A 16,663-nucleotide genomic window follows, 5' to 3' on the forward strand; every position below is an offset into this window, starting at 1 on the left:
TGAAAGCTTCTGAGTAGGATTTTGTGCACTACAAGGTACAGCAAAAGCAAGCATTCTTGGCAAGCACCTCTTTAAAATATGTATATTAAAAACTTACTTGTCAGGGATTTTAATTTCAGTTTTGGACAAAGCAATGAATTATACTAAATATAAAGTCTGATCCTTACAACAAACATTGCTTGAGAGTATTACATGTAATACAATAGGTTACTTTAGAACATTCTGCTCTGCGTTTTAAAGCTATTGCATAAGGTTATTTGAATAAAAATGATTCCAGGGAAAGAGCAGTTAGTAATGAGGTGCTGACAATTGAATCTACATTTAGGGATTGCACTGGAGTGCCAAGTCCACTTTTACAGATGCGCTGCTTAGCTATCCAGTAGATGTCCTCAAGGCATGTAAGACCAATGTATTTTGGGTCACGTTTGGCAGCAGAGACAGATGAGACAAGTGAAAACATTTACCAAGAACACATCTGACGTGTGTTTTTCTTATTAGAGAAATGTAAGAAAATAAACCCAGATACCATGGAATGACAAGAATTCTGTCTCTTCCATGTTTTTGATTTACAAGGCCAATTTTTGGTAGTCTCCTTTGACCTCCCTCCCTCATTTGCTTGCCTAAGGCCTGCAGTCATCAATGCAAACTCTTGACCAAACCATTTTGAGGGCTTAATGTGCAAAAATACATCTTCATCACAGATGGAAAGACAACTCTTTGCATAAATGACTGTTACCACAAAAATCACTGTTTAGTAAGTTTTATGGTATAAGTAGTTAAAATAGTCAAAAATACTCTTTTTATGAGCTGAGAACAAGTATTCAAGTAGATACATTGAGATCCAAAATAAATTGTGAAACAGTCTTTACTGAAGCAGTCTTTACATCTTAAAGATGAGATGTTTGAACATGCAGAGCCAGATTCTTTGCTAGCATGTTGGAGAAACTTAGATCAACTTAAGGGCTGAATCCTGCATATCTTCATTATTCGCCTCTCTTAGTTCAAAGTAGCATATTTGTCATAGTTTCAAAGCAAACCTAGAGCCCTAGCTTCCTCAGATCTCATGCAAACCTAATATGGACAATTCCAGCCTTCAAAACCAAACTGACAGCTATTCAGAAAGAATAAAGCTCCAGCCTCAGGCTTTCATTTTTATAACCATTTCCATACTCAGACTGATGTGTCATGAGAAATAGTAAAGGACTTCTGTCCACATTGTATATATTTACCTGGTGTTCTGGGTATCTTCTCACAACCCCTTCCTGATACACTTCTGCCTGCCACAGAATGAGTGATGAGAGCAGAATTTTGTCCTAATCCAACATCTCTGGATTTTTGGTTGTTTGTTGTAGTCATTCAACATTAACTCTGCATCCTCCTCCTAAAACGGGCTTCTATAATCATTTGGTGCCATCTAATTCCCTCCTCCTCCACATATCCTCCTTACCACCAAACCAAGTGTCCCATTGATGGTGTTTTCTGACCTGTCAAAGAAAGTCTGAAGCTACGACCCATTCCTATAATCAAAAAGAACTGCAGCTTTTTCTGTTGGGGTTAATTTCCCTTTCTTTTAAGGGGTAACTGGAGCTTAAGCAGTCACATGCAGTGTATACATTCAGCTTGTGTTCTGTGGCTGTTTCCAGTTAGTGAAAATGACCTGATATGGATATCTTTTTCTTGTTACTTATTTAAATAAGTAGTAGAGTTGTGCAGAGAATTAGGTAAGGTCATAAAGCTTTTTCTCTCCCACAGAGGCTGGAAATCTTTCCCAGTTAAAGATAATTTTAAAAAATATACTCACAATCTATGGAAACTAAGTGGTACTTGGTGAAGTACAGTCATCCAGAACGTGCAGAAGGTCTGCTTGGGGGTTGCAGTTCATCAGGGCATAAGAACTGGCTTGGCTTGGTCAATATTCAAAACTACTTTTGAAACTGTGAACAATTATATTATAAAGCAGAGATAGCCATTTCAGCATCCCCTAAATACACTTCTGGAAAAATCACACACACACAGGTAAACACTAGACCTAGGGATCATGAATTAGATTCCAAAGATCTGCCATCTAAATAACAGAAGCCATGCTAAATATTGCTTAGCCATCCTAAATAGCAGAAAAGAATGTTGGATTTCTGGCTCAATTAAATTAAAATCAATAGTTGTTTATGTATGTATAAAACCAGAGTATTTCTTTGTGCAAGATTCCATCTGCTTTTCAAAGTAAAAGCATCTTCAAGTTCTGACAAGAAAATAGTTGACTTCACATAAATTTAAGCCTGTGTAATCTTTGATTCCTGGTTCATATTAAGTCTGAAATCATGAAATAACCCAAATCAAATAGTCAAAACTTGCAATCAGACCAGTTGCCAACAGATAATACTGTTTCCTTCCCAAACATTACTTTGTCATCCAAATGAGCAGCTGTCATTTGTTCTTCTCATCACTCTATTACAGTACATTTCTCTCTATTGTAAGATACAGCAGGCTTACTTTATAGTATAAAAATGATAAATGAAAACACCCCTCCAGGTCACTCAGTCACTCTCTGTTCTGGCACTATGGTTGAACAGCAAATGAGTAATTCTGCAGTATGTAGTAAGGCCAATGCATATCACTGCATTTTAAAACCTCGCTGTTGAGGTCATTGAGGAGGCAAACTTGAAGGCAGATGGCCAAACAGAGTAAGAGCTAGTCTTACAAAAATCTCACAACATCAGCCAAAGCAATAGTCTCCAGGAGATTGTACTACAACACAAGAAAGATCAGAGCTCACTTGAGAGAATCATAAAGTCTACTTAAACAGACACAGTCTTTATGCTACTATTAAACTCTGAATACATCTGCAAAAAAAGGCACTGTGGCCACACCAAGAAAAAAGCACTTTGCAAACTTACACAGGGGAAAAAAGAAACTCACAAAGTTAACAAACAAAAACATTAAGGAAATAAGAAAGTGTTGTCAGCTTAAAAAGAAATGATACAGAGAGACAAAAAAATCACTGCTTTTATGCAACATAAAGATCTTCTATTTCTGTCCTGAGTACAGACAGTACTTACTCTTTCTGATAGGTCATCAGAAAGAGATTTGTCCTTCTTTATATCTTGCAAGGAATGAGCCTGCAGAACAGAGCACAATGGTAACAAAGGAACAGCTAGATGACAAACTATCTGAGGGGCTGTACTCACTGAATTTCTTTACTGGCATTAAGTTACCTTGCTCTGATAATCAGGTGAAGATGCAAGTACTCAGACATGCTGATGGCTGGACAACTTCAGGGTAAGATTCATTGTCTTTCCATGGATAAAGGAAAATCAAAAACTTGGGACTTAATGGCAGAACTCAAATAGAGGGAGAGAATATGGAGAATAATATAAATACTGGGAGTCTTTCTTCTTCAGAACTAAAAATGTCTTCAAAAAATTAAGCATGAAGAGTTCTGATTTTACCATTGTCACCAAACTCATTCTACAGGCAACACCATATCAAAACTCTTGATCCTTGTACTCTTGAGGACTGCTATGATAATGTCAGAGGGTCCAGGAAAAACAGTCTAAATTCCAGCTGAACAGTTTCATTACTAAGCTTGGGTAGACTAGACAAAGAGGGCAGTTAGAGGTTCTCAAAGTACAAGAAAGAAGTCTTGAGCAGTCCAGCTTCTCACAGCCCCCAGAAGTCCTTTTTGTGGGCTGAGAGGCATAGATAAGGAAGAGCCACTCTGCTGATGCCAAGAGCCTGTCAGCTCGATTCATTATCTCAAGGAAAATAAGCTTCAAACTTCCTCTTATCTAGAAGACAGCTTCTAAGGCCTCTGAGACCTGTCATAACAGACAATTGACAAAAATGTGACACCTTTTAGAAGGAGGATGGTTGGACAAAGAACCCTTGTGAGATTCCTCTGCTGCCTCCCTCAACAGATTCACTACTGCGGCAAATTGGGGTTTTGCAGAGTGGCAGCAAGGTCTTCTAAAAACACTGTATGTTACATAGCACAGGCAAGCTGGAGGTCCTGACCTCTGTCCAGAATTTTCCACTCTCAGCACAGCCCTCTCACCCCTTCATTTTTTCCATTTCAGTGAGGTCCCATGTTGAAAGGATCTGGGTAAATATACACATTTATTGTAAAATATAATAAATCTTATCAGCTTATTCATCTCATCCTGTGACAACAGTCAATTACGTTCATTTGATTCTGGCTGGTTTGAAACTGAGCAGAAAGAACCTCCTGGAAAGCTTGTCTTGACTGACAAACCCCAGAAGCTGATCCAGCCCGGGCTCTTATTTCCAACAAGAAGATACCCTGAGAAATTTCAAACAACAAGGAAACTAAATAGGCCTTGATTCAGAACTGTGCTCTAAGCCTGTATGAGTACACTAAAGTGGTGATCAGGAAGGCTGCCAGTCCAGGAGCATGGGGGAAGAGAGGAAGGAATGCTGTGTTGGGGCATTCCTACAGCCCAATCTGCCACTCTGTGAAGCACCTCCTGCTTGGACTGCTGAAAGGCAAAAGATACCAACATAAAAACCCTCTAAAGCACAATTCATCTCCCTGAAAATGGACCCTTAGGGGCACAACATGAGTCCTGGGAGCACAGGACTAGGCTGTAATTTTGCCTGTCACTGGTGAAAGAAAGTTTCAGAGTTTTATTTAATGCAATGGGACGGTTGCTTTTCATAAATTCTCAGTTAAAACTTCCTTCTATCCCGAAAGTGCTGCTCATCTTGTTCAGAAAGGGAGAAAGGAAACAGCTGTACCATGGGTGGTGGCTTCTTTTGGGTTGGTTTGCGGTTCTTTTTTATCTTGGGGGCGTTGAGTTTAGGTTTCAAACAATCTTTAGGAGCAGAGTTCAGCAGAGACAGGAGAGCAGGAGCGTGCAGCCTCCAGCAGGGGGAAGTGTCCAGCAACAGAAAAGCTGGAGAAATGCCCCCAGCAGCAGGGATGGGCAGGGAGCACCCCGCTGCTGCTGAGCCACCACTAACATAGCGGGACAGATCCAAAAGCAGTTTGTAGCACAAAGCTGACTCTCTCCGTCTAAAGGAGCCTCATCAGCCTTTGTTTTGGGTTACCCTTTCTGCTCTGCAAGACTCGCAGTGGATATGAAGCAATACAATCATGACATCTGGATTTTCTTACTGCAATAGTAATGTTTCCTCTTTAACAGTAACATTCCAGAAAGGAAAATTACTTGTATTTGTGCCATAAATTTCAAGCTCATTCGAATAACACTGTCCCAAATTACCTTCTCATTATAAGCTTCTAAAAATGTATGCATGCAAAAAAAAAAAGTTGTGATTTTATTCCTAATTAATATCTACAGCTGATGTAAAGGAAATATTTTTAAAGACTAAAAATACCAAAAACATCCAAGAAAAAGAAAACAAAACACCAATTTTCTTCAGATGCTTGTTCCCTGATTAAAAAAAAAAACAAACAATTAAAAAAACCTCAAGAGAATAAAATCAACTATTCAAAAAAAGTCTATTTTCCAGGTTAAAGGGAGACTTTATACTCCTCTTCAGTTTTATTCCTTGTTGCCCTTTTCTTTGCCATACACACACACACAAAAAAATATTTCATTTGAAACTGACATAATACATGTGACTGTTCAAAGAATACTGCAGTGTGTGTTACACAGAGATCACTGGAACTGCTGTTCCATCAGTTCCCAGGAAAAGGGGCCAAGTGAATACAACTCAAAACTGTCTTTCCTCCCCAGGGCAACACAGCACTGTGAGTAGGAGTGGGAAGGACACAGTACCAAAGAAAGCACAAATGGAGATTCTGTGCTCAATAGTCCTGACACCTTAACTCCCCTTGTACCCATCTGCACTGTTACTTGTACCCCCAGAGATCAGAATCCCTAGGATTTTTCTGCCTTCAGTATGCAAACTTGTATGTTATGAAACTCCCTGTTTTACTGGTTTAGAAAACAAGTTCCTTGGACAAGGACAAAAGAGGAATCAGAGGCAGAAAGGAATTAAGCAACCTGCTTGAGATCATGCTGCAAGCTGAAAGCAGAATCAGGACTGGAATACAAGTCCCCTCACCTCATGGCCTAATGGCCTTCTTTAGGCTCCACCAGTACCAGAGGAGCACTGAATCATCACATCACACACAAATGCAGAGATGCAGCTGGAACAGAGCTTTCTTCTCCATCCAACTTGTAGTATTTGTAAAAAGTACTGATAAGTCCAAAATGTGAATAACAACTTCAGAACTAAGACTGATTGGGAGAAGTATGTATTTTCAACCGCCACTAACATGAGACAATGAAATTTTATCATTCCATCTCCAGGAATGTCCCAATTTCTAACTCATTCCCCCAGCACACCTACCTTTCCACTCTTAATAAAAGACTTAAAGAAAGATGTTTGTGGGTGCTGTTTCTCAAACATCTGGCCTGCATAAAAATGATTTCTGCATCACACCCATCAACATGGTCACTTCACTCTCAACTTGTTATTTCTCCCCCCAGTTCAAATACAGATGATTTAGAGGCTCCACCTGCTCTGTCAAAAGCCCAGACAGCTCACCTCTATTGCCTATTGAATTGCTTTAGGCATAGCAGCCCAGATATGAACAATGTTACATTGAAGTATTTCATCTTTATGGAAAAATGTTTGCTGCAAGAGTCCAGTGGTTCTTTGCATATTGCATTAAATACATATATGTTTTAAATTAAAATCTGGACTTTTTAAAAAGATTTTAACACCATACTGAATTCTAAGAAGCCCATAAACTTCAAACATTGGAGAAAGGAAGCAAGAGTGGAAAAACAAGCAAGAAACCTCTGTTCAGCAAGTCCTTGAAATGTGCATAAGCAAATTAAATATTCAATCTATTCAAAAAATAGGAGAGCATATCAAAAGTATTCCTGGCTAATAAAACAGCATATTGTAAAAAGAGTAAACAGATATTCCTTTGGTAGACCACAGTGTACATAAATCTTTACTTCTCACACACCACAGGCCTGTAACCAGGATTCAGGCACCTGAACCCTCATTTGGGTTTTAGGGAGCCACGGAGGCTTCATGCACCTCAGCTCCCAGCTCACAAGAGGCAGAAAAGATAAGCCTCCATCAAAATAAACTAATTACTGACAGCAAGACACTTCAACATGCTAAAAAAAGATCTCCAAAACACAAGATGAGTGTTTTGAGAAACAATGTGGCCAAAATGTTATAAAATGTACAGGATGGATTGCTCACAAACACACAGAGCTTGATGTTCATCCAAACAGCCAACACCTAAGAAGTACTATATGCATGCTTAAAATCAGAATCTGACATTTGGAAGAATTTCTTCAAAAACACTGTATGGGTTTTCAAAATACAAAGACTAGCAAGAGAACTGCAATCAATTTTTTCAATTCACTCCTATCACTAAGCTTTCACTACAATTTCATTTCTATTATGCATCATCTATTAGAAAGGACAGGGTGGCTACTACTTTTCTGAACCAGACACCAGCAGTTCTCATCAAGAGTGGATGTCTTTAGCTAAATACCTGTGAACTGTTTCCCTTCTGTTATGTACATCCATCTGTATATAAAAATGAATAAAATATTTTGACACAATTCTGAAAGAATATTACTATCATCCACACTGAACAGCAATATATCAGTGACTACAGTAGGGCAAACAATTACTCCATGAGATTTTTCAGGCTAATAAAACTAAAAAAAAAATCAAGAACTGTAAAATAGTTTGGTTTTTTTTTAAGAAATTCCCTCCCTCACAAAGAGAGCACCTTCAAAGTACAGTAACTCAAGCAGCATATGGCATTTACATTTTCATCTAAATCTTTAAAGAAGCCCATTATTTCCTTAGATTTGAGAAAAGAGCCCTGCTTTATTTCACCACACCAACCATAAATTATTCATTAATTCTGTTTGCTAACTCTGTAACTGAGCCCAGATGTTTCTGCTGGAGTGGCATGCCATAAGAGAAGTTAAATATAGCAAGCTGTATGCAAGGACCAGACTGTCTCTCTTCCCTTACTACAGCATGCTCAAATATTACTTGAGAGAAAACAATGAAAACATTTAAAAAATATTCTGAATATGTGAGTCTGAAATGCCACAGTCAGATCAAAAAATTTCATGTGAAAGAGCCCCCAACATTTCATTTGGGTGTAACTGAAGTCACTGGTCTTGTCTCTGGGGAAATGGCTGGCACTTTCACTCACCAGAGTAAACAGAAAATATACAAGCAGAGGAACACTCCTTGCCATGCACCATTTACAAATACAAATGAAGACTTAAGTTTTCAATTATAAGAAACACTTCTAAGCCAGCTACCAAGGGCAACAACCAAGTTGATGAGGAATTGAGAGCATCCTAAGGAATTTCTTATGGAATTGACACAGAAACCTACTGGTGGGAATTTTTAATCCATTTCATTTTTTGCTTCAGAAAAACAATCATTTTACACTAGCAAAGATGAATAATGTTAGCATTTATAAGTGAACACTGAAAATAGTCCTGTTGAAGAGAATGGAAAGTACCACCTTTAGCTACTGTTATGGTTTCAAGCACTCTTCATCAACTGTCTTAAGCTAGTTTGGAAGTGCCTATTTTAAACCAGGAACTATTCCTGATCATTATATAATTGAAGAAGAAGCAAAAAACAAGTTGAACATCACACTGTCACTTGCAGTTTGGAGACTCTTCTAAGGCCCACAACTTCACTCTTCTGAACAGTGATAACAAGAGAGATTTTCAAAAGTCATCTTTTCCTTTTGCTGTGCTACAAGGCAAGATTAAGACTGTTTAAAATATTTGCCTGATCTGTTCCCAAAATTTTTCAGTGTTAACAGATTCTGTACCATGAGTTTGCAGAGGGAGGGTATTTTGGATAAGCTGTTATAGACCAGTGTGTTAATGGCACCACTGCTTTGGTCCCAGGTATAAGCTGCTGTCATCCAACTTCGCCACACTTGCATCTCGTAGACAAATCCTGCTGTTCTTTAAGCAGCTGTGTCCATATGAAACTGCAAAATATGTTTAAACTATCTACTATTACCAGAGAGCACCTTCCCATTAGCCAGCAAATAGGCAAACAAGCATGGATGTGTATATATACTACTAGGCACCTTAGAACGTAGTAAAACTCCGTCAGCTGTCACTAAAAACACGAATACATGACTGAAGTAATAATTTAGCCATGGGAAGGCATACCAGCACTACCTTTAGTCTCCTCAATGTCAATAATGTGAGAATAATAGAGTGGTAGCACAGGTCAATAATCTTAGGGCAGTAAATATCTTTTTTTTTTCCTAGTCTACACTGACAGGATTTTCTTTATTTCTAGCAGCTACTCAAAGTTAGCACAAAAAGCTACCACAAAGTTCTACTATGGACAATGACCTCTTCATTTTACTGTGTACAGAGGTCTTTAAGGACATTTCACTTCTACTTTAGGAATCAGCAGGAAAGCAGACAGTGAGAAGCAAACCAGAACAAATTTTACTTAAGCTAGTCACCCTGGCAGCAAGTTACAACTGAGTGCACCTCTATAAGGAAACATTTCTCCTCCAACTTCTATGGAAGAGTTATGCAATGCAAAACCCAGAAACTCGACCCAGTTACAGCACATGTGAGAGATGGAAGGTGACAAAGGATCTGGAGGCTCTCAGAAAATAAAGACCATATGCTGCTAATGGTAGAAATCTGTGAAATCTTTGTTGGGGGGAAGGGAAGAAAAAGGATATAGTGCAGGTGTAAAATCACAAAACAAGTCAAAAGAGAAGAATATAAACTATACTAAATAGCCCATCTCGAAAAACCATTTTCTAATATATGAGGAGACCATTACAGTAAAAGAGAAAGAACTTTTCATCTCCTTTGCACTGTATAAATTTCTAAAGCACTGCTAAGAAAAACTTTTCTTGTGGAGTGAAACCAGCACCTGGTATGTTTCCTTGTTTTTGCATAGTAACAGAAGCTCCAGGACAGTTTTGGTTTGGACAACTAAATTTAGAAAGTGAAACATCAAATTTGATGCATGTTACTTGTAACATAGCTCCACTTGTATCATAGCTACACATTATACATGGCTTAAGTACAACTGCCTGAAGTTACTGCTTTTTGGTTGTTCTTGTTTAAGCAAAAATCAAGCCCCCTGAAGCTGTCTGTACACCCGAATTTGTGCCTTATTATCCTTTCTCCACAGGTACTGTGTTTGAAAACAGGGATATAACCTTAAATTAACGGGTACTCTAACAAAAATTCACCATCCAGCTAACTTTATAAAGAAGCTTAAGGGAAAAGAAAGTCACCACTGAGACCTACCTGTTTGCATGACCTATTACTTAGGCAGAAAAAGAAATGTAGGAGAAAAAATTCTCCTCACAAGGATAATTCTTGGTGTTAATCTATACTGATTTCTGCTACAGTAATCTACAGCAATTTAAGCAACCTAAATCTAAAAGGTCTTGGGATTCTTCCACTTTTGGAAGTCTTATCTGGCCTACTCAGTTAATGTACACATATAGACTATTACATTCCAGCAGAATTATGACCAGATGGGGTTTTGCTGTAAGCTTGACTGTTTTCTTTTGTTTTGTTTTTTTTAAAGACTTGTTCTCTGTTCATTTTTTCACAGAGAGATAACAAACATATTCAACATTAAAAAATAAAAAAATTTTAAAATAAAAAAGAATTAAGAAAAGAATGTTTACTTTGGTTGTGCTAAGCAGCCAGGTGCTATAATACCGCAAGTTTCATCTGTAGTCTGCAGTGCTGTAAGTTCCACCATGTTAACCATTACATCAGTCTTGTGGCCAGGAAGTTTAGGAAGCACAGAAAGAATCTTCTCTGCAAGATTGTCACCATGATGACCGACTGCTCCTGAGGAAAACGGAAAAAAAAAAAAAAGACACAAGAACTATCAGCTGCATTACTAGAAAAACAAACAAACACACACAAGGAATTGAAAAGAAAATAATGTTTTGGGGAGAAGGACACTGGTACTCCTAACACCAAAACCACATTTAGCTTTTCAAAAATACTTTTCTACAAAAGTAAAATTAATTTCTAGAATGTGTAAAGTTAAAAGGACTTAAAATATTTCAGAAAAATTAATTTAAAATGCACTATTACTACTACTACTATTACTACTAAATTAGACCTAGTTTTACAGCAGTTAGATATTCACTGATTTTACACTTAGACATGAAAAACAGTTTTCTTTGCCTAAGGAAGTTGTTAAATAATATTTGCAATGGTTATTAAAAAAGCAAGCAAATATTTATATATACACTCACATGCATGCTATACTTTTCTACATAAACTAATAGGGCTGTGCTTTAAAGGACTATATACAAGCTGCATAAATAGCTACCTAGACAGACTAGCCTAATATTAAAATAAACAATTACCAATGGCATGCCACAATCAAGATCATATCACTTTTATATGAACGGAGGGCAGCTCAGGTGAAAAAAAATGAAATAACTAAACTAACCAAGTTACAAAGTATAAAATGTCAATTTGACTGTATTCCAAGGGAAACTCTGAACTTCAGCTGGCATGGTTTATTCAATTTTCCTGATTTCAAACACGCATGCTTTTCTTTCCATTCATGAACTCTCAACACAGGCTCTACAACCAACTTAAAAAATATTAGGGCTGTGAGCCAAGTCAAAGGAGAAAAACATGACACACGCTACAGATAAAAGTCAAGACAGAGGGACCAGAAACTTTATTGCCTTTAGGTCAGGAACAAGTTAAAGGTATTTGTAGTCTGCCATTTAAGCTATGGTTCAGCCATCAACACAGGGCTGGACAGTAGTGCTGAGCTTAGTTTTGTTCTCCTAGCTTTAACCATGGAAAAACGGGAACTTTTGAAGCACCACTGAGGGGCAGGAGAAATTTCTCTCAGGTTATGGTCCTACTCCTTCTAAGTCCATCTGTGTGGCAGCTATCTGCTCTTATGTTTTCACCATTTCCAAAGACAGAGTATCTGTTTCAACAGCTGAATTAGCTTCACATGCTCCATAAATCCAAACAAGGCCCTTACATCAAGTACATTACTAAGGTCAGATTATTAAGTGCTCTTGGATAGCAGAAGCAGAAGATTGTCTCCAGCAATTCTACAGCAGCCAGGTATCCAGGCTGTAAGCCATGGTTTTCCATGGTTTATCCACTTTTCTATAATGAAAAAAAAGCCAAAAAGAGAAACAAAGATGAAAAAGGAAAAGGAAAGTGAAGCCAAAGTCTGTGCTGGCAATGCCTTTATCCACAGAAAGCAAAGAAGGCACATATGTCCAGTACGGAGTGGTACAGCAGCGTGGACATCTGAGCACTCAGCTGATTTATTACCCATTTGTTTCACCAAAAACTGCAACAATTTCAGAATAACAGCCACCTACTTTTCTACCATTCCCAGCCAGAGTTAGACCAGTGAAATACAGACGGAATGAGCTGGGCTGCCTTTGTGACTTCCTAAACCATCTTGCTCTCCAAAATCCCTGCATTGTTCTTACTATTTCAGTCAGGTGTAAGGCACACTGCAACAATTGCAAAGTTGCACAGGGAAAACCCACGGTAATCTTCTGAACCTCCACCCCATGTACCGAAAGCAACATCTGTCTCTCCACACATGCTGCGTTCGAGCAACATTTAGTTAGACAAGACATTTGGCTAAACTAGAAACACTCCAAATGCAAATAAACCCACATTAATTACTGACATCCCTCCTTTCTTCTTGGCACAGGGGGAAAACTCAGAGTACTTAAGCTGCTTCTATGAACACAAGTGAGAGCCTCTGTCTCTTTCCCACAACTGTTACTTCTTGGAGGTTTCCACTGGTCCACCAGTGCTACTGGCCTTTGCCATGCCTCATCAAATCAATCACAAAATATCTACTAGAGGTTTAAAAAGTCATTGTCACCTTGAACTGCATAAATTAACCAAGCCTGAAAAGATTGTAAAATTTCACAAGATGAGGACAAGAAATCACAGAGACTCAGTTTCAAACTGCACTGACTTTAGAAGGGTGCACGGGACTAGTTTTGATCCTCTCTACTCACCACTTCTGAGGACAGCCAACAGACTGCTCAGCAGCTTCTCATGAGCAACAGTGTCTACTGTACAGTTTTTAAAAAAACAATGAAACAAATCTTATTGTGTGGCACTAAATTCAGCTTTACCTCTGAAATGCACCAGATCTTTCTTCCTTCAGTTTGCATTGTATAGCATGAGTATCACATCCAAACCATAGGAATAATTCAATGAAATTACCAATGAATTCTGGAGGCATTTTTGGTAACAAAAAAAAATGGTTGCATGCAAGGATCTTAATTTCATTTATGGGTACTGAGAATAGAATCTTAAAAAAACAAATCCTGTAACTTCTCACCCTTATTCTGTGAGCTTTGATATCTTCCAATGCTGCTCACTACAGCCCTGATGTTATCTCCAAAAAACCTTCTCCTACTGAAGTACGAGATTCCACACTTCCCAGGTTTAAGCTGGTACCAAATATCTCTCGTCATACCTCCTCAAGAGTCTCCTTGTCAGGCAGCTCCCTCTCATCCCACATCTGGTTCTGTTTCTTGTTTTTATTTCTTCTCACTATCTGAGTGCACAAACAAACCCTTTCCCTGTTCCCACCCCAAACCAACACTCTTCTCATAATTTCATTTTAAGGTTTCTTATCCAAGTCCACTCTCCTGCAGTTTTCTGAGCAATCTTCCAAATCTCAGCATAGCATTAACTACCTGGATTCATAGCTGCTCTTTAGCACCTTGTTGATAGCTATGAACCCTACAGCAGTTCAAGAGTACACAATGGCAAAATTATGGGAGGAAAAGAAATACGGAGGACAATTCAGAAACAGACAAGCTGCGGGGTGCAACTTTGTGCCAAGTACTTGCTACATGTCATGTGGTGGCAAAAAATTATGACCTGAATTATTGACTACAAACAAAACCAGGCCCACATCCTGTGCATGCCAGCAGGAGGTATGTATGACTGGGATAGCAAATGCAGACACTCCTATATCAATATGCACTGAAACACTTTCAGGCACATAGATATGGCTAAGGGTTACACAGAGACATATGTATGTCTGCCTAGACAGACATAAAGATAAGAGTGACAAATAGGTTCACTGGATACTTCATAGCAATCCATAAGGCTGAGTCTGAAATATGCAGACCGTTTCCTTCACACCTCAAGGTGGTACACAGGCACAGTTAAGGCTTCTAGTTTGCAGCAAATTTTAAGATTTCCAGCAGAGCCTTCGGCCTTACTCTTCATTTCTATAATCCACTGGGATACAAGGGTGTGTAAGCAACCATCACGGCCATGGGATGAAACATGCTCCCAGTATTGCCAGATGAAGAACTGTTTGCATACCTGGTGGCTAAATACAATTACTCTTCAAACCATTAGCCTGTGGAATGGAACCAAACACTGCTTATTCTGTAAGATCATGTTAAACACAAACCAAGAACAGGAGAGTAATCAGCTCAGTTATGTCAACTTTTCTCCTAACTTGGAAACCAGCACCAGTTCATTGGGTGGTTAAGTATGACTTTGGGGTCACTGACCCCCAGGGACCACCACTTAACCAAACCATTTAATCTATTTCTGCATGAAAGGATGCACCTGGCACTAGGGGTATGGCACAGAGTTTGGGGTCATGGAAGCAGCCTGTAAAATACTTTTCCAAACAACTGGGTAAGAAGAGTAATGGATGATCTAGATGCTTGAGAGCAATGGCTTTTAAATCCAGGAAGCATGAAACTGACAGCAGGACAAAAGCTTATCATAGACATATCCCCCACGGTAATAGCTGTTTTGGAACAGAAAGGAGAACATTGGGCATCACCAGCAGAATGCTGCAACACCGAGTTTTCCTACTGAAGCAGGATGATGTGGAACTTACAGGAACTACTGCTTTGAACCCAGCCACGTTTCTCCAAGCTTCACGAGAAGCCCAGAGTTCTACCATCACTGCCTGGTAACCACTGAACAAGCGTATTTTAGCAGACCACATCTCAAGAGCAATCCCACCAACGACCCAGAATTAGAGCTATATCCACATGGGAGGACACGGTACAAAGTGGAATATGGATTTTTGGTAACACCACGTCACCAGGGTTCCTACTATCTGCCACCCTCCCGGTGGGGCAGTTATGGGCCCTGTAGAATGACAGCACGTAGCAGGTGAGGATTTCTTACCGGCGAGGTCCAACGTCCTGTCCACGAAGATGACAGAGGCCTTGTTGGTGGCTGTCCTCCTCCTGTTTCTGGCTGAGGCATAGCTTGCTAGCTCAGCGGCGACGACCCTGCTGAGGCCCCCCACAGCGAAGCTCTCCTCCCGCAGGCCCAGGGCGGTGAAGAGAGAGTCGAGCTCACCCACCAGGGCCCGCACCGCCGCCCGCAGCTCGGCGGGCAGCGCACCCAGTCCAACCTCTGCGGGGCCGGGGCCGCCGGGGCCGTGCAACGGCGGGAGGAGCGCTGCCAGGGCGGGCAGCAGGCAGAGCTCCGCCGAGACGGGCGCCAGGAGCGGCGGGCCGCGCAGCACCACCTCGGCGCGGCCGCCCTCGCCCATCCACCGCCGCAAGGTCTCCTCCAGCTCCGCCGCCGCGCCGCCGTCCGCCTCGTCGCCGCACACCAGGGAGCAGTGCCGCACGGCGCCCCGCTCCAGCACGCCGCGCACCGCGGCCGCCGCGCCGCCCCGCAGCGTCCCGCTCACCACGAACACGACGCGGGCCGCCCCCGCCGGCACCGCCGCCTCGGCGGACAACGCGCTGACAGCCAGCGCCCCGGCCGCCAGCAGCTCGCCCGCCCCGCCGGCCCAGTGCAGCGCCTCGGCGGAGGGCGCGTCCATGAGGACGGCGGCGCGGCGCGCCCGGGCCAGCGCGGGCTCCCAGGCCCGGCGGCTGAGCTGCCGCAGCGCCTCCGGCGCCGCCATGGCGCTGACAGCCACAACACGCCGCACGTGCCGGCGCGCCCCGGCGCCGCGCGATGACGTGCCGGGCGCGGGCTGGCCGCGCGCGCGGGGCGGGGCGCCGGCGGGGGCCGGGCCGCTCCCGCGGGAACGGCCGCTGCCACGGCGCTCTGCGTGTCCGGACCCCAGAGGCGGGAGGGACCTTCATCGCTGCCCCTGCCCTGCTCTTGGGTACTCACTGTGCTAGGGTTAGCAAGTGCTTTGGTGAATGACCTGGCGACACGGAGTACTCTCGCTCAGTAAATGCGACTTTTCGCTGTACAGTTAGAGACGTATGACAAATTATTTTAATTCCATGTCCCCCTTTAAAAGCCTATCATCTCGAAATCGGTTTCAAAACTAACGAGAAAAAAAATGCCATAACAAGCATCTACAGTTTCTTCTCCCCAGAAAATGGATGGCCCGCCTGCAAATCTGTGCTCTACATAGAATTCAGCTGGGCAGCCTCCTTGGTGCACAGCCAGGAAGGCACCTTTTCTGACACAGCAGGATTATCAGCATTAATAAAGAGATAAAATACTTAGTTACTTTACCTTCCATCTTAACTGCTGTTCTTAGGTCTCTTACAGATTCAATTATCTTACAGATTCAAATGGTTTCAGGACACTGAAAAACATGAGGAACACTGAATTCACTAGATTTCCAGTAATTAAATCAGATCCTTTCCTTTCAGTGTTCTCTACTGATATTGCTACTCAGATGC

At 41.2% G+C, this 16,663-nt stretch overlaps 1 protein-coding gene across 4 annotated transcripts in view; it reads right to left on the bottom strand.

Moving 5' to 3' along the window:
* The window catches only part of SCFD2 (sec1 family domain containing 2), a 188,979-nt gene extending 173,026 nt beyond the window's left edge, over positions 1 to 15,953 (bottom strand). For all 4 annotated transcript variants that reach the window (XM_085578609.1, XM_021555815.3, XM_085578608.1 and 1 more), the window contains exons 1-2: positions 15,189 to 15,953; positions 10,679 to 10,847 (exon numbers count right to left, since the gene is read on the bottom strand). In XM_085578609.1, the coding sequence (XP_085434735.1) occupies positions 10,679 to 10,847; positions 15,189 to 15,924 (905 nt within the window). In that variant the 5' untranslated portion in view covers positions 15,925 to 15,953. The remainder of the gene's footprint in view (positions 1 to 10,678; positions 10,848 to 15,188) is intronic.
* Positions 15,954 to 16,663: the final 710 nt, after the last annotated feature.

This window comes from Lonchura striata, chromosome 4 (assembly GCF_050655825.1).
Source record: "Lonchura striata isolate lonStrDom1 chromosome 4, ASM5065582v1, whole genome shotgun sequence".
NCBI classification, from domain to species: domain Eukaryota; kingdom Metazoa; phylum Chordata; class Aves; order Passeriformes; family Estrildidae; genus Lonchura; species Lonchura striata.